The 18,411-nt window shown below is 40.6% G+C and overlaps 2 protein-coding genes across 3 annotated transcripts in view; one reads left to right on the top strand and one right to left on the bottom strand.

Moving 5' to 3' along the window:
- The window catches only part of LOC111345826 (phospholipid-transporting ATPase ABCA3-like), a 58,907-nt gene extending 40,996 nt beyond the window's left edge, over positions 1-17,911 (top strand). The window contains exons 28-45 of one of the 2 annotated variants that reach the window (XM_088745295.1): positions 799-969; positions 1,657-1,767; positions 1,876-1,976; positions 3,046-3,114; positions 6,650-6,788; positions 7,428-7,499; positions 7,711-7,803; positions 8,449-8,536; positions 9,036-9,139; positions 9,498-9,527; positions 9,661-9,818; positions 10,155-10,221; positions 10,501-10,604; positions 11,141-11,233; positions 14,664-14,854; positions 15,819-16,036; positions 16,511-16,636; positions 17,029-17,911. In XM_088745295.1, the coding sequence (XP_088601421.1) occupies positions 799-969; positions 1,657-1,767; positions 1,876-1,976; positions 3,046-3,114; positions 6,650-6,788; positions 7,428-7,499; positions 7,711-7,803; positions 8,449-8,536; positions 9,036-9,139; positions 9,498-9,527; positions 9,661-9,818; positions 10,155-10,221; positions 10,501-10,604; positions 11,141-11,233; positions 14,664-14,854; positions 15,819-16,036; positions 16,511-16,636; positions 17,029-17,103 (2,010 nt within the window). In that variant the 3' untranslated portion in view covers positions 17,104-17,911. Of the gene's footprint in view, positions 1-798; positions 970-1,656; positions 1,768-1,875; positions 1,977-3,045; positions 3,115-6,649; positions 6,789-7,427; positions 7,500-7,710; positions 7,804-8,448; positions 8,537-9,035; positions 9,140-9,497; positions 9,528-9,660; positions 9,819-10,154; positions 10,222-10,500; positions 10,605-11,140; positions 11,234-14,663; positions 14,855-15,815; positions 16,037-16,510; positions 16,637-17,028 lie in introns of both variants that reach the window. The other variant, XM_088745294.1, reaches the window with a different exon arrangement.
- LOC111345821 (G patch domain-containing protein 2) overlaps positions 1-18,411 on the bottom strand; it is an 83,892-nt gene that overhangs the window by 57,676 nt on the left and 7,805 nt on the right. The gene's annotated exons all lie outside the window — the stretch shown is intronic.

Raw genomic sequence — 18,411 nt, 5'->3', positions numbered from 1 at the left:
CCGCGCTCCCACCCCTCCCCTAACCAACTAATAGTCAACTGATAGCAAGGTAGAGGTAATGTTGGGTCAGGGGAGGGGTAAGTGCACAGTTTCTCAGATACTGGTCCGTTTGGCCAATGGCAACCTTGAAAAGTTAGGTTAAATTTGGTACTAAATTGAACAGTATCACGTGGTTCAAATAGCTATTTTTTCAGATCACCTTTCTCGATAATGTTTCGAAACTGAAAAATTACTTACTGATAACTCCTGGGATTGAAAAATTAAGGTTTATGGGTTTTCCTTGTTTGAAACAATAGTTCCGTATCATTTACTTCCACAAAGGAATGATAATTGAAACGTAGCTTATCAAAGTTCGCTACGGCGGTTTTATTGCCATAAGTGCGCTATTTGATTGAGTGTCAAAAAGCCAACGGCCAATCAGAACAAAGAAAATTACCTTAAAGAGCCAATGAGAACTCGAAGTAAAAACAACCAAACTTACAAAAGCGCGGGAAAACACGGGCGACTAAGTCGTGATTGGCTTTAGTTTTGCATCTGATTGGTTGAAAGAGTGGCGAAAGTTTCCCGGACTAATCACAGAGCGAAGTAAAGCAAAACCAATGCAGTGGCGGATTACTTTCGAAACTCAGTTGAAAATTGCTCTATCCAGCTAATTTTTTCACTTTTCCGCCGACGCAGCAAAACAGTTTCTTTAGAAAAACTACCAACCTATTTCACTTTATGCGACAAATACCTCTAAACTTTTGACACATGCACTCAAAGAAAGAAGCTTGAACTAATTTTCGCCCTCTCTTTCAGGCAAAACATCTTCAGTTTGTCAGTGGAGTTGATACAGTCAGTTACTGGCTTGCTACATTCACCTGGGATTTCATCAATTATTTAGTCCCCGCTCTTGTGATCCTCATTTTATTTGCTGCATTCCAAGTGGATTCTTACAAGGATGAGATGGGAATCGTCTTCTTGTTGCTGGTAAGAAAGTATTAAAACGCCAAGGGACAGAGCTGCAAAACGTCTGTAACCTCGTCGTCAAAAGTCTGCGCACGTGCGAACGTCGTAGAGCTAGATGGCTTGCTTTCAAAACTAAGTTGTCATATAGACAAGCACACAAGCGAGGGATTTGCGGTGTTTGAAAAAACTGTATAACTTTTTTGGTAAAGCTCAAACCAAAATGGTGAATGAACAGGAAACCTTTGATTGAATAAACTTTGTGCTGAAGAAATCTCGCGTTTTCCTTTTTCCTACTTTTGTTTCCTTTTACAAATTTATATGATAATTTCAATGCTTTTTTCTTTCGTGTATTTTGTGTGGCAGCGGTTGTTTCTTATGTTTTCCGTTGAAATTTGCGCGGGAAATTGGCGTACAGGCGGTAAAAACTGATCCCCCTGCCCGGGTCTCGCGATTGACTGCTGTGTTAGCGTCTCCGCATGTCACGATTTTTCGCGTGAAACCTTAGTACTATTTTATACAAAATGATGGAATTCTGGCGGCATGGTTTTTTTTTCTTGCGTTTAAAGATGTAAGTAGAAAGGCTAGGCTAAAACTCTTTCCCTTAACAGCGGCACAAAATTTAGCCACAAATTGTGACTTGCGCCTCAGTTGTGTGCAGGGCGATCCTTAACGACAGTTGTCATCTTAAGTTTTTTTTCCTCTTCACAGCTGCTGTTTGGTTTGTGTGTGCTGCCGTTCGTATATTGCCTTACGTTCATTTTCACATCTCCAGTTGTGGGTTACGCGATCACAGTCTTCTTGCTCTCCATTCTCAGTCTGGTAAGTTTGGCAACTGCTCATCGAATTTAAATTTCATTTTTAATAACATTACCCTTTCGACTGAAAAATGAAGCATTAAATTATTTCTATAACTTTGAATCCTTTCAGGCAATGTTGATTACAGTGTTTGTCTTACAAATACCAGCCGTTGGGTCTGAAGATGAAGCAGAGATTTGTCATTACATCTTTATGTTGGTTCCTACTTATACGTAAGTGATGTTGTCGCCAAATTATTGCATTGCACATTCCTAATGGCCATAACTTTGTGCAGAATTACAGCTCCCATTTTGAAAAATAACCCCTGATTAACAAATATATTCTTTGTCGTGTGTCGGTGAAATGGTACACGAGGTGCAGCCGAGTGCATCACTGATGTTGATGTCACAAAAAAGTGGTACACGAGGCGCAGCCAAGGGCATCATTGATGTTGACGTCACATAAAAAGTGGTACACGAGGCGCAGCCAAGGGCATCATTCATGTTGACGTCACATAAAAAGTGGTACACGAGGCGCAGCCAAGGGCATCATTGATGTTGACGTCACATAAAAAGTGGTACACGAGGCGCAGCCAAGGGCATCACTGATGTTGACGTCACAAAAAAGTGGTACACGAGGCGCAGCCAAGGGCATCATTGATGTTGACGTCACATAAAAAGTGGTACACGAGGCGCAGCCAAGGGCATCATTGATGTTGACGTCACAAAAAAAGTGGTACACGAGGCGCAACGGAGTGCATCACGGATGTTGTTATCACATGTTGATGTCTTGTGTGATCTACCTCTGTACAAAACCACAGCAACATGGAATCTTTTTATTTCATATGATGGGAAAGCGAAATGTTTATTCTAGTTCTCGATCAAGAGCAGGAGACGTAATAATGTACACTGCAAATTGCAAAGCAAGAAGCACTCTGAACTAAATCACATCACACTATAATGATCAATAATGATCAACGTCTATATTTGGTGGCCTAGGTACTAACGTGACCGCTGGCCGGAAACGGAGGCTGGGCAATATTACGACAATGTTGTTTTTGGGGACCTTAGCTACGCTTCTTTCCTCCAATAGATCATTAGTAAGAACCGATCAAAATGCTTGGAGAATTCAGCTTATCTTAGGAATTATATTAAATCGACATTTCCTCTAACAAGTTTGTTGATCTATGGTGCCCTTTGTTGTTCGAATTTAGCAATACTGTGTAATAATACTGTGTATGCTTGATTGAGGTATTGAAAATATCCTCGCATCTATATTAATAGTTGAACGATTCTCTTACAGGCTTGCTTACGCCTTCTTGGATCTCGACCAGAATCACGGCTTTAGAAAAGTCTGCAACGAATCTCCCGAGTAGGTACATGATCCGAAACAATTATTTGATGTCAGTTAAACATGTGAAAGTGTAGTGTGATCGTTCGGGTGATTGTAGTCCTGAAAAGAACTGTTGTCGGTGTTAGTGACTGACATTTCGACAACCTGTGCGGAAGTCGTCATCAAAGTCAAGTGAATAGTTGTTGTCAGTAGAATGCTGTTAGTTCAGTTCGTGTAAAATGATTGGTCAGTTTTGCCGTGATGTTATTGGCTGTAAGACTCAAGTAGCGTAAGCCGGTCGTGACTGGTCTGTTTCGATCCGTTGGTAAAGTTAGGTCGTTCTGTTCGGTTCGTTTGTAATGTTAATGTCGTGAATGAGTCGTTTGTATGGAGCCGGTAGTAGTTATCGGCCGCTTTGATAACTATGTCTTTGCGTTTTCTAAGACTTTTTAGAGCCGACAACTCTTCAGAAGAGAGATTAGAAAAATTGGTAATACGTTTGAAATTGAGTTTGTTGATATCGTGGCGGCATTTTTTGATAAAAAAGTCTAATGATGCGAATTGGCCCTCTGGGAAAGTCCATTTAGACTTTCGAGTCTGAAGTGTTTCGAAAGTGTCTTTGTTCGAGGTGTTAGAATCATCCTCTTTGTTGTGAAAAAAGGCTTTTAATTGAACGCGGCGAAGGAATTTTTCTACGTCTTGTTTAATTGAGAATTCGTCCGTTGTTTTAGAAATGGGAACGAAATTTAAGCCCTTACTGAGGACGGATTTTTCTGAATCGGAAAATGAGAGGTTTTCTGGAATGGTAACTACAGTTTTGAGGTTTTCTGGTGATGAGTGGTTAGCGATTTGGGGACCGATAAGTTGGTCAAGTTTTAGGGCCTTAATTTGGTTCAAATGATTGAAAAGTTTCGAATTAGTTTCCAGAATTTTGGCGCGGATATATTGTAATAAAGCTGCCGGACAGATTTTGGAAAATACAGGGCGGAAATGTAGGATTTGTTCGATGAGGTGATTACGTTTTCGGCACATAGCTCTAATAGTGATTCTCAGGATGTTACGTGAAAAAGAATTTTGGGCGCATTGAATTTGGTGATGTATTGTTTGGTGAATGAAGATGCATGAAAATGAAGGCAACGACCGATGAAGTTTATGTGGCTACAAAACCTAGATTTGGCGAAAGTGAGAATGGCTAAACGGAATGCTAGATCTTTACTAATAGGGGGAAAAGGGAAAAGATAACTTACGATTTCCTGGCGTAGCTCCTTTGTGAGTTTCTTGAGGCTTGGCATGGTCCACTGTTCTGAATGCTGTGGATTGAAAAATGCTAAGACAAAAGTTAGTAGTCGCAGCAATCAAAATACAAATGAATAAAGGATGATAGTTACGAAAGAAACTGTTTGGGGCTGCGTCGGTGGGAGTAACGAAATAATTTGGATATATCAACAAAGTTGAAATGGTAAATAGCCCTTTTTACAGTTACCGGCGCCATATTGATTACAAAAGCTGACGTTTCGAGCGTTAGCCCTTCGTCGGAGCGAATAGAGGAATTGTGGGTTGTGTGTGCTTTTAAAGGCAGAAAATGGAGCTACGTTATTGGTGGGAGCATGGCAACGAGAAAAACATGAATAAATTAGTGGAATGAAAAGCGTTCGTTGATCCCTGTGGGATTTAGACTACCGGTTTGAAAGATGAGCTTTTGTTCAAGATTTTTACGGCTTTCCGTGCCACCTAAGTGCAAGGATTGCCATGTGTTACTTAGAATGATTAGGTAAATTAAAATGTCTAGCGACTGGTTTCGATGTGTCCTTGTCATTCCTTTTCACGTCTCGAAGGTGTTCTCGGAATCGGTCACCTAGTCTTCTGCCTGTTTCGCCGATGTATATCTTTTTGCAATAAGTGCAAGTTATGCAATAGATTACATTGGCGGAGGTACACGTGAAGTGATCGGTGATCTTAATGGATCGTTTAGGTCCCGATATTTTATCAGTGTTGTGAATGAAAGGAGACGTTTTGCATCGTGCACGAGCGCATTTAAAAGTGCTTGGTTGGTCAGTAGTCTGAAAAGAACTTCTGACCAAAAAATTGCCCATGTTTTTGTCGCGTTTGAATGGAATGAGCGGAGGCTGCGAAAAGATAGTGCTTGTCTCTGGATCGTTTTGAAGTAATTTAAAGTTTTTAAGAATGATGGATTTAACTGAGTGGTTGTGAGGGTGAAACGTGAGAGTGAATGGAATGCGGTCGGAATCTTCCTTATGCGACGTTTGTAGTGCTGAATGTCGATCAATAAGTTGAGCGCGGTGGTAACCCGCTTGAACGACGGAAACAGGGTAACCACGTTTATCGAAGAACTGGCACATTGACTCTGATTTGTGGTGGAAATCAGAGTCATCACTACATAAACGACGAAGTCTTAGAAACTGAGAAAAAGGAATGGAATTCTTAACCTGAGATGGATGCGAAGACGAATATAACAAGTAATTATGCGAGTCTGTAGGTTTGTAATACACACCAGTGCATAAACCGTTACCTTCAATTGAAACTTTGACGTCTAAAAAGGATAAAGAATTGTCAGAAATTTCCCAAGTATATTTCAGAGCCGGGTGAAAAGAATTGACTGCGGTTATGAATTTAGTGAGCTCCTCTCTGGTAGAGGAGGTAGCGCCGATACAGTCGTCGAAGTAGCGACCGTAGAGTTCAGGTTTGGACCCGTTGTATTGGCTGAAAAATTGATGTTCGACAAAACCTACAAAAAGATTGGAATAGCTAGGTCCCATTTTGGTGCCCATGGCTACACCATTGGTTTGTTTGAAGAAGTTGTTTCCGAATGAAAAGCAATTGAGTGTGAGCACTAGTTCGGCTAAGCGTAGTAGTGTTTCAGATTTAGGTTCCTTAACAGTACGTTGATGAAAAAAATGTTTAAGGGTCAGAAGGCCTTCGCCATTAGGAATGACAGTGCAAAGAGACGTAATATCCATGGTGAAAAGAAGTTTGTTTTGGCCAAGGAAATTAAAGTCTCGAAAAATTTGAAGAGCGTGTTGACTGTCTTTAATATATGATGGTAAAGTTTTGACGATGGGAGCCATAATTTTGTCTAGATAGCTGGAGATAAGTTCGGTAGGGCAACTGCAAGCCGAGACAATAGGCCGACCTGGGTTGTTAGGTTTGTGAATTTTAGGTAAAAAGTAAATACGAGAAGTTCTAGGAGTGGTTATGATGAGAGTTTTTGCTGTGGCCGAAAATTATAACAAAAAGGTGCTGTTGTATTCAGCGCGCGGGCAACAACTGCGCAATTGTGTCCCGATGGGAATACATTTGAATTCATCAGGGGCACCTGACCAAGAATCAACCAATCACAGTGCTCGTTTTGTTGACTGAAAGTCTAGGTACATAACAATATTAGGTGTTTAGTGTCGAACGCCCTTGAGAAAGAAATCTGGGATGCTCAGCTCTTAAAAACATCCTTAAAAGTTACGCAAGCCACTGAAAGACAGGGTTTAACTTAGTAGTTAGTTGGTTAGTTGTATGGACACGTCACTGTGTTCGTAATCTGGTTTTCTGGTTGTTTTCTTAGAGCTAAACTGGGGTGTGAAACGGTGGGAATTAAGTACACAGACCATGGTCTCTCTTGGGAACGCCCAGGCATCGGTCAGATGGTTCTGTACATGTTTGTGGAAGCCGTTGTGTTGTTCATTTTGGTTCTGCTGATCGAGGTAAGGCCAAGAAACTCAAGACGGTTAGTTAGCGACGACTGATTCCCGCCCCATTCCCCCCTGAAAAACTTATGATCCCTCCCAAAAAAAAATCCTCCACCCCCCACCCTCCCCCCCTTCACCTGAGGGAGTAAAAATAACTGGTCCCTAACCGCAAAGTGATCGAGGGAAGCCACGGCTGAAATAAGCACCGGACAAGTGTCATAAGTATATCTTATTAAACGTTTCTTTGTGTAGTATCGCGGAGTATTTTTGCGAGTTATGCCGCATTTTGACGAGCCCGTAGGGCGAGTCAAAATACAAACTTAAAGTAAAAGAATTAATGTGTGAAAACTGCTTAAAACGCGTGAAAAACGCGAGTAGTCAAGTCGCGTTTGGTCTTCGTGATTTTGCGCCTTATTTTCATTGGTTGAGAAGCAAGGTGGCGCGAATTTTCTAAACCGAGTACAAAGCAAAGTAGAGCAAAACCAACAGCTTCTGGATGAAGTTTGACCCCAAAGCGTAGCCAATATGTGACTTAAATTTCACAGAAACGATAATTATTCGTTAAACTTGTACAAATATTGCAGAAGTATTCTCTTCTTGGGAAGGTGATGCTGACTTCTTGACTATATGTTTTTTTGGTGACCCGGTCTACAGGTGAGGTTCTTTCTTGGTGGCTTAAGCAAAAATTCAGACGAAGCCGATGGAGCACAATGCCGAGGCAATGAGGTAGGTTTTCAATTCGATTCAATCTTCTTTGCTCGCCAAACTTCCTTACAATTAACAGCTTAGTTCCAGTTCTTAAAAAACCAGCCGTTTTACTTGTTAGACGTCACACGACCGCAGGGATAGACTTGTGTCGTGTTAAAATTTTTGTACAAACAAAAGTGAAAGGTGTGTTTGAGCATGGCTTGCCGTTATTTCTTTTGTTGTGCACTAGGACGAGGATGTTTTCAACGAGCGTGACCGTATTTCCAAGCTGAAACCAAACGAAATCGACGGAGAGGCTGTTGTTTTGAAAGACCTTACTAAGGTAAAAGGTTAAATAATCGAGAGGAAGTCGCCAACACACTGAACTCGAGACCAAACACCCAAGTGTGAGTCCTGGGGCACGTTTCTCGAAAGTCCCGGTAACTTAATGGGCCCGTAAAGCTGTTCTGTTTTCATTCAAGATGGGGATTTCAAAAGTTTTGAAAATGATACGATAAAACTATCAGCTAAAGAAACAAAAAGGACTGGTTTGGGTGCCAGAACCTGCTTTGCTATTCTTTAAATTTTGATTTTAAAACATGGCTTCGGGCCCGTTAAGTTAGCAGTACTTTCGAGAAATGGGCCACTGGCTCGAATACTTAACGCAACCCTAACCCTCTTTTAAGATTTCAACTCCTTGCACTCTTTAGATCTAAATATGAATTTCTATCCTACATTTCTTATGCTTTTAGCTCTGAGAATTGGGTATTAAGTCAAAAAATATTCTTTCAGTGATGTTTTACTTTCTTCTCATCACACTTCTGCTTAAAAATGTATCGATATGGTAAAGAGAAATTCCTCTTTGGTCACTCCTGCGAGTAAAAGGAATAAAAAATCCGAGCGAACATATATCTCGAGTCTGGTAACCTATATTCAAGCTTGCTGCTTCCTTGAGTCAAAGATTTAACTTCAATTCATTTACCTTCAGGTGTACGGTGGCACAAACGTAACTGCTGTGGATCATCTGTGCTTGGGAATTCCTAAAGGCGAATGTTTTGGCTTGCTTGGAATAAATGGTAAAGAAATGGTTGTTAAAACTTCAGCTTTGTATCTTAATTTTTTGTTTGTTTGTTTGTTTAAGTTTTGTTTGCTATTGCTCGCATTCACTTAAATTAGAATTTTCTGTTACTGGGTGTAAAACACCAAAACAGTAAGGCGGTAAAACTTACATGGACAAAAAAGTTCCTCAAAGTGCGACACGATGACAAACCACTGCCACTGTCACACGTGATAATCGCGCGCGCCACTGGTACTTACGATAATCGTGCGTACCACTCGTACAAGGAAAAAATTGGGCGCGCCACTCACGCGCGTCTATAAAACAGAATACCAGGCAATCGCAGCAGAACATGAAGCTTTTTAACGTGAAGCCATTCGACCTCATCATCTGAAAAAGCGTACAGATTGTAGCAGAAACTTTGCAATCCACACTGTAAGGGATTTCATTATGAGACAAACGATTATACTTCACTACTCTTGCGTTATAACGCCAACCTTTTGTTTCTCTCCTATCAGGTGCTGGAAAGACCACCACATTTAGCATGTTAACAGGAGACTTGAGCATTTCACAGGGCACTGCTTACATGGGCGGATATAACATTTTGACGAACTTACGACAGGTTTGTAAGAAGATCTGAACTAGCAACTGGAGCAATTTTCAATTTAGTGTCGAAAGTAATCCAGAATCGCTTTGGTTTTACTTTACTTCGCTTTGTGATTGGTCCAGAAAAACCGCACTGTCCTCTCCACCAATCTGATGTAAACGTTTTAACAATCGCGACGTTTTCGTTCACGTTTTCCCGCGCTTGAAGCACTTTACTTGCTTTCACTTTGAGTCCTCATTGGCCAGTGATGATATCGATATTTGTTGGCCAGTGATGATATCGATTATTTAAAACTGCTCTATAAGTCGTGTTGTTTTGCATTGGTGCAATGCAGTGAGTTAAAGACTAAGAGATTCCGTTCTTAAAATTTTAGGTTCAGCAAAGGATTGGTTATTGTCCTCAGGTATGTGTATATAAAGGTCTTAGATGTTTCCGCTACCATGTCCATGTATCCGCCTTACGTGTCTTTAAACAGTGGAGCATTTTCCTGAAATTAATTTACCTGAATCTTTTTTTTTTTTTTTTTTCACCTTCAGTTTGACGCCCTTATTGAACGTCTAACTGGTCGCGAAATGCTGACGATGTACGCTCGTCTCCGTGGCGTTCCATCACGCAAAATAAAGGACTTGGTTTCTTCCACAATAAAACATCTGAATCTCACCAATTGGGCAGATAAACTTTGTGGAGACTACAGGTCACTACCGTTACTATTAATTTAATCCTTTAACACCCCAGTATCAGTTTGCATATTCTCCATACTGTTCTACATACATTTACTAAGGCACTGACGTGGAGGATTTGTGGAACAATCAAGGTTTTTATTTTTTAGTTCGTGATTATTTGCGTTATTCTCGTGACCTTTTTGTGTGATTCAGGGGTGATATTGCAAGGAGAAATTAGATGCCAGTCATCCTTAGAGGCTAATGAGTTAACAGATGTTGATATTAGCTCGCTCAAAACTTTGTAGCTGAACTTATACTTACACGATTTTTTTTCTAACATGATATATATTTTTTTTTCTTACTAACAGTGGCGGGAATAAACGAAAACTCAGTACTGCTATTGCTTTGGTAGGGAATCCTCCCATTGTATTTTTGGTGAGTTTATTTTATTCCAGCGTGTAGCTTAGGATTTCAGAAAACGTAGTAGGTTCAGACCGCAACCCTTGCCGCGGCATACTAATTTCATAAAGTTAGGAATCCTTATAGGACCAGAACCGACATATTGGTTGTCGTAGTAACTTATCCCGCGGGGAAGGGGGGTTGGGAATGGGGAGAGGGCTTTCTTCTTCCCGTGATGCCTCTTGCTCCTGTTTTTGCCCACAATGGCTGCTCGAGAGAACTCGAATTTCTAACCTGTGTTTCTTGTTGTTTTAGGACGAACCTACCACAGGTATGGATCCTGTTGCTCGTCGTTTTCTGTGGGATTCACTGATGCAAGTGATGAAGGGCGGCCGATCAATAGTGCTTACTTCTCACAGGTAAGGAAAATTTTTATTCACATTTTTACTCTTTGCTTTACCACAATTCGGTTTGTGTTGGGTGAAGAGAACATTTTAAGATCTGTGTAAGTTCTCGATATTTTCAGTCCTTTATCAAGTAATTACTGAAAATGACAGTAGTTTTGTCTTTACCTTATATTTCGAGGCGCGGAAAAATTGCCGTGAGCATGAAGGAGACTACCAAATGAATGTTCAGTAAGATAAGAAAATAAAAAAAACACAAAAGAAATCAAGATATATCAAGAAGAAAAGAGATGGATAAAGATGTTTTAGATTATCACGGATTCCAAATTGTGAATGATGCATAAGAATCCTTAAAGTACGCGTTGACAAAATATGTAGTTTGGAGAATATTTTGAATCAGTAATTTTTCCATGCAAGGAGGGTAGCGATAATTTCAAATTGCTTTTTGTCAACACGACGAGGATAAGATCTGATTCTGAAGCTTGCCTCTTAAAAATGCTTACACGAAAAGAAAACTGGTTATTAAAATGTTCTCTGGCCTTCTTTTCTAGCATGGAAGAATGCGAGGCCCTTTGCACGAGGCTTGCCATCATGGTGAATGGACAGTTTAAGTGTTTGGGATCGATTCAACATCTCAAGAGCAGGTTTGTCCCTTTTATTCTACAATTTTTCAATTGGATGCTCTAAAAAGGATAGAGAAAACTATACCAAAAAAGCGTTTGAACAAAAGAATAAAGAAAGCCGGATCAATCAGCCCTCTAACAACTGGACCCTGATGTATTGGATTCGAAGTGGTTATTTACAAATCCTTACTGTTATACCACAGAATAAGTTGGATATATCAACAAAGTTGAAATGGTAAATTAGCCACCGTAATGATTACAAAAGCTGACGTTTCGATCGTTAGCCCTTCGTCGGAGCGAATAGAGGAATTGTGGGTTGTGTGTGCTTTTAAAGGCAGAAAATGGAGCTACGTTATTGGTGGGAGCATGGCAACGAGAAAAACATGAATAAATTAGTGGAATGAAAAGCGTTCGTTGATCCCTGTGGGATTTCGACTACCGGTTTGAAAGATGAGCTTTTGTTCAAGATTTTTACGGCTTTCCGTGCCACCTAAGTGCAAGGAAAGACCGCAGATTGCCATATGTTGCTTAGAATGATTAGGTAAATTAAAATGTCTAGCGACTGGTTTCGATGTGTCCTTGTCATTCCTTTCCACGTCTCGAAAACTTGACCAACTTATCGGTCCCCAAATCGCTAACCACTCATCAACAGACAACCTCAAAACTGTAGTTACCATTCCAGAAAACCTCTCACTTTCCGATTCAGAAAAATCCGTCCTCAGTAAGGGCTAACATTTCGTTCCCATTTCTAAAACAACGGACGAATTCTCAATTAAAGAAGACGTAGAAAAATTCCTTTGCCGCGTTCAATTAAAAGCCTTTTTTCACAACAAAGAGGATGATTCTAACACCTCGAACAAAGACACTTTGGAAACACTTCAGACTCGAAAGTCTAAATGGACTCCCCCAGAGGGCCAATTCGCATCATTAGACTTTTTTATCAAAAACTGCCGCCACGATATCAACAAACTCAATTTCAAACGTAGTACCAATTTTTCTAATCTCTCTTCTGAAGAGTGGTCGGCTCTAAAAAGTCTTAGAAAACGCAAAGACATAGTTATCAAAGCGGCCGATAAGGGCGGCTCAGTCGTTGTTTGGCGCACCGACCTCTACCAAAAAGAAGCTTTGCGGCAACTTTCTGACACCTCTTTTCATTAAAAGATCGACAAAGACCTCACTGCCAGCAATCAAAACTCCGTCAAGAATACGATCAGCCAACTCATAACTAAACAAGAATTGCCGGCCACAGCAAAAAATCTCATCATAACCACTCCTAGAACTTCTCGTAATTACTTTTTACCTAAAATTCACAAACCTAACAACCCGGGTCGGCCCATTGTCTCGGCTTGCAGTTGCCCTACCGAACTTATCTCCAGCTATCTAGACAAAATTATGGCTCCCATCGTCAAAACTTTACCATCATATATTAAAGACAGTCAACACGCTCTTCAAATTTTTCGAGACTTTAATTTCCTTGGCCAAAACAAACTTCTTTTCACCATGGATATTACGGCTCTTTATACTGTCATTCCTGATGCCGAGGGCCTTCTAGCCCTTAAACATTTTTTTGATCAACGTACTGTTAAGGAACCTAAATCTGAAACACTACTACGCTTAGCCGAAATAGTGCTCACACTCAATTGCTTTTCATTCGGAAACAACTCCTTCAAACAAACCAATGGTGTAGCCCTTCGTCGGAGCGAATCAGTTAAAGTAGCCCAGGGTTAGCGTGAAATTTGATTTCAGATCTGAAAGTTTTCAAGGAAATAGGGAAGATTATCCCAGAAAGGTTCTTAGAAAAATAAATATGGAAACCTGGATTAAAATTTAATCCAGGGTTAGTGCTAATTTAATTTCCTTGGCCAAAACAAACTTCTTTTCACCATTTACGTCTCTTTGCACTGTCATTCCTAATGGCGAAGGCCTTCTGGCCCTTAAACATTTTTTTGATCAACGTACTGTTAAGGAACCTAAATCTGAAACACTACTACGCTTAGCCGAAATAGTCCTCACACTCAATTGCTTTTCATTCGGAAACAACTCCTTCAAACAAACCAATGGTGTAGCCATGGGCACCAAAATGGGACCAAGCTATGCCAATCTTTTTGTAGGTTTTGTCGAACATTAATTTTTCAGCCAATACAACGGGTCCAAACCTGAACTCTACGGTCGCTACATCGACGACTGTATCGGCGCTACCTCCTCTTCCAGAGAGGAGCTCACTAAATTCATAACCGCAGTCAATTCTTTTCACCCGGCTCTGAAATATACTTGGGAAATTTCTGACAATTCTTTATCCTTTTTAGACGTCAAAGTTTCAATTGAAAGTAACGGTTTATGCACTAGTGTGTATTACAAACCTACAGACTCGCATAATTACTTGTTATATTCGTCTTCGCATCCATCTCACGTTAAGAATTCCATTCCTTTTTCTCAGTTTCTAAGACTTCGTCGTTTATGTAGTGATGACTCTGATTTCCACCACAAATCAGAGTCAATGTGCCAGTTCTTCGATAAACGTGGTTACCCTGTTTCCGTCGTTCAAGCGGGTTACCACCGCGCTAAACTTATTGATCGACGTTCAGCACTACAAACGTCGCATAAGGAAGATTCCGACCGCATTCCATTCATTCTCACGTTTCACTCCATAGTAAAACGATCCAGAGACAAGCACTATCTTTTCGCAGCCTCCGCTCATTTCATTCAAACGCGACAAAAACAGAGGCAATTTTTTGGTCAGAAGTTCTTTTCAGACTAATGACCAACCAGGCACTTTTAAATGCGCTCGTGCACGATGCAAAACGTGTCCTTTCATTCACAACACTGATAAAATATCGGGAACTAAACGATCCATTAAGATCACCGATCACTTCACGTGCACCTCCGCCAATGTAATCTATTGCATAACTTGCACTTATTGCAAAAAGATATACATCGGCGAAACAGGCAGAAGACTAGGTGACCGATTCCGAGAACACCTTCGAGACTTGGAAAGGAATGACAAGGACACATCGAAACCAGTCGCTAGACATTTTAATTTACCTAATCATTCTAAGCAACATATGGCAATCTGCGGTCTTTCCTTGCACTTAGCTGGCACGGAAAACGGTAAAAATCTTGAACAAAAGCTCATCTTTCAAACCGGTAGTCTAAATCCCACAGGGATCAACGAACGCTTTTCATTCCACTAATTTATTCATGTTTTTCTCGTTGCCATGCTCCCACCAATAACATAGCTCCATTTTCTGCCTTTAAAAGCACACACAACCCACAATTCCTCTATTCGCTCCGACGAAGGGCTAACGCTCGAAACGTCAGCTTTTGTAATCATTACGGTGGCTAATTTACCATTTCAACTTTGTTGATATATCCAAATTATTTCGTTACTCCTACCGACGCAGCCCCAAACAGTTTCTTTCGAAACTATCAGCCTTTATTCGTTATACCACAGGTTTGGCACTGGTTACACACTCATGATCAAAGTTGCAAGCTTCCCTCCTCCCATTCCTCAGCAAACAGCGAACGGCTTCCAATCAGCTCCACTGGCCGCTATGTCGGCACCGCCTCCGACGGTGTTCAGCAATCCTGCGGCTACTGGTGAATTACCGGAAGTGAATGAGCCGAAGAAGCCCATACCGGAAGGTAGGCAAAGCTTATGTTAGTGATTATTACATGACGTGTCGACCTTTGAAACCCTAACATCAGTTTGCAAGTTCTCCCTACTGCTTTCTAATATTTTTTTTAATATTTCTAATATTTGCCTAATATTTAAGCGCTTCTTGACCTTTCTTTATTCTCGTGACCGTAATGTTTGATTCAGGGCTTATAATTTTGAGAGCAATTAGACGCCAGTCACTCTTAGAGGTGAGATAGATAGGATAGATAGTTTATTGCCAAAAATTATTACACGACTCGGGCAGTCAGAGGGCCAACAACTAAAATCAACCAATCAAAATGCTCTATTGCCGGTCCAATATTATATTCTCTAAGTATTGGACCGGGCACTGTCCCGAATGGTCCCGAATGACACCGCACTTGTGTCCCTTTGAACTTCAGTCGTACAATAAATCTCTTATTAACCAAGCTTGCTCGGGACCGTACTGGAAGAATATCGGCCCTCGGTCTTTTTTGTGCGGACTTCGCTGCGCTCGGTCCGTACTGTCAAGACCTCGGGCCGATATTCTCCCAGTACGGCCCTCGGGCTTGTTTAATAAGATATATCTAAAAAATAAAATTATACAGCGATGGAATAAATACGCAGTCGCTGCTAAGACCCCATAGATTAGCCCTCGTGCACATAGCAGGAATGAATGAAGATTTGAAACGATCAGTGCGGAAGCGCGGCTTGTTAAAAACGCGCTGGCGTCTTTTGTTGTATGCTGAATGATGTCTATCTGGCAGCAAACTGTATAATTTATGAGATGGATTAGAGGTGGACAAAAACAGATCCGTACATAACTTCTTGCGTCTGTCATAGTTGGAGGTGGAGGATTTCTTCATTCTTTAAGAGACTATGAGACATTTTTACCCGAGAATATCAGAATTGTTTCTGTTCGTATAAAACAATTCTAATAAAACTGTTCCTTTTTTTCTCTCTCTCAAGCAGGTTATTCAAATGGTACCCAAGCGGTCATCAGCAGCAAAGATGTACAGCCTACAGTCCCAGTCCCCCCTCCCTATCCTGCCAACCCTGTTCAAATGCAGCTCCCCCCCGGCCAGCCTATGCCTTTAGTATACGATCAGGGATTGATGAACGCTGTGGTAAACGCCCAGAACTTTGTGAACCAAACTTTCATTGGAGCGAGACTTCTGGAGAGCCATAATGTAAGTAGTACAGCGGTCAAACATCGGGCATGCGTAGGGGAATCAATTCTGGCCAGCCGCGCATCAATTACCCGCGCAAAATTTTATTCGGAATCTGTAGAAGGAAACAAAAGTAGGGAAAGAAAAACTCGTTACTTTTTGAACAATAAGCCTATTCAAGTTAGGGCATCCTATTAAGTTACTCTTCTGTTCAGAGCTTCTGTTTAAAAACTTCTACTAAACCACTGTGACTTAGTGGCTTGTGTGGTCTTTTGTAACTCGTGTGAGAAAAGTCGTTGTGCCCTTTATTGTACTTTACTTGAATGACCTCGTTCCATGCTTACCAGTTAGACTGGCCGAGAACAAGATTGAGTTTTTAGTTAAAACGGTAAAAACTGTATATACGAGAAATTTAAATTCCCACGTCTAAAATGTTCCGCTAACATCTTTTTTTGTTTTTGTTTTGAGCTGTTTTGTTTTTTTTTTTTTTTTCAGGGAGTATTGCACTTCCAGCTGGAAACTGAAGGACTGAGTTGGTCCTATATCTTTGGACAGCTGGAGAAAAATAGAGCTGCTCTGAATATTGTGGACTACAGTGTCAGTCAGACCACACTGGAACAGGTAAACACTATCAAATTTTCTGTCGCTTTAAGGGCACATCGATCGTCTTGTAACCGTTTGGCCTCTTTCCCCTCCCCCCCCCCCCCGTTAGTACACCACTATCAATGTCTCAACCAATCAGATGCAAAATTGAAACCAATCACGACTTGGTGGCGGCCCGGTTTTTCCCGTGCTTTTGGCAGTTTGGTCGGTTTTACTCTGAGTTCTCATTGGCTCTTAACGATATTTGCCCTGCTCCTGAATGGCCGTTGTAAGTATTTTGGGTTTGGTTTTACGTCACCTAATCGAGAAGAGCTTTAGTACGTCCAAGTCTGTAAGCTTGCTGCACACAAGCCTGTGTAATTCTCCTCGTGCTAGTTGATAACTCCTTTCTGTCTTTGCTTATCGCGTAGGTTTTTATCAACTTCGCCAAAGAACAACATTCCGAAGAAAGAACAAAAGTGAAGAAGATGTGCGGATGCTTTTAATTTTCCCGGAAGACATGGAAAGTACTTATCACTAGTCCTGGTTTACTATTTAGTTTAAGTACCGATACTAATACAGGAATAATAATTAATCGAGATTTCCATTCCTCCATGAATTATTATCTCTGAAATTTTCATACTTAGGAATCCAAAGTACAGAAATTTAAAACGCAAACCTGACTGTAAACCTTCAGTGTTACTTTCTTAGCTTCGTAGCTCTTGTTTGTGACTCTCTCTTCTCGCTTCCATACATTGCTTTGTAGAGCGGAAAGAGAATTTAGCGATATATCAAGTAACACAGTCTTGCCCATAAATTTGTATCTTCTCGTCACCTTTTTGCTGGAAAATGGAATATGCGTGTTCATCACTTTTAAAATTTTGAGGAATGAGGTCGAAATAATGCCTGCCTGGATCTCTTTGCTGAGCAAAGGGTGTTTTTCTTTTTTGGATAAATTTTTTTAGATAATATTTTTTTGTTTTGTTATTGTACCGAATATTTTATTTATTTTGCCTTATTTATGCATCGTTGGTTATCACGATACCAAGGCGTTAGTTTGAAGCATCTCATGACGGTCTTCGATTTTAGAACCACGCCCTTGTCCAAGATGTTATTAAATTGACATTCAAAGAAGAATTTCCTTCTAGCATGTACGATAGAATTTTCCTTATTTCAACTTTGTTTGTAAAATGTTTAATCCTTGCTTGAACAAGGTTGTACTTGTAAAATTTTATTATTGCAAATTGTGTGTACAAGTGAAAATATACCATACTCTCTATGTTGCATAAAACAACAAGGTGTGCATTCAATTGAGTTTGTAAAAATGTGTGTAATTGATTGCTTACGCCTTTACACTCTTGCATTGATAGGCATATTTTCCCTTATATTCTCTATACATTTTCTAAGGTGCCAACAACAAAAATTTGTTTAACAATCAAGAGCTTCTTCTGAATCAGTTGGTGATCATTTCCTTTACTTTCGTGACCTCAGCGTACCGGCTATTGAGTTATGGGTGCACACGAGAGGTGTGGTCGCTACTTCACAATCTATTTCTAAGCTCCAAACAATCGATTTATGATTCGAATATGTACGAGCTTTAGGGAATCCACAGTAAGGTTAAATGAAAAACTACAAGAAAAAAAACACGTCCGACTCATTTATTTCACGTATTTTCTCAGCTCGCTATGCCTTATGGGAGGCACAGGTCTCCCAACATTAGAACAAAAAATCCCTTTTTTATGTTCAACGAAAGGTAACAAGAGGAGATTGCTAAGCACGAGAGAAGCGTAAGAGTCGCGCGAGGCGATAGCCGA

This window comes from Stylophora pistillata, chromosome 14 (genome assembly GCF_964205215.1).
Source record: "Stylophora pistillata chromosome 14, jaStyPist1.2, whole genome shotgun sequence".
In the NCBI taxonomy this organism is placed as follows: Eukaryota; Metazoa; Cnidaria; class Anthozoa; order Scleractinia; family Pocilloporidae; genus Stylophora; species Stylophora pistillata.
This window is presented reverse-complemented; position numbering and strand designations above follow the sequence as displayed.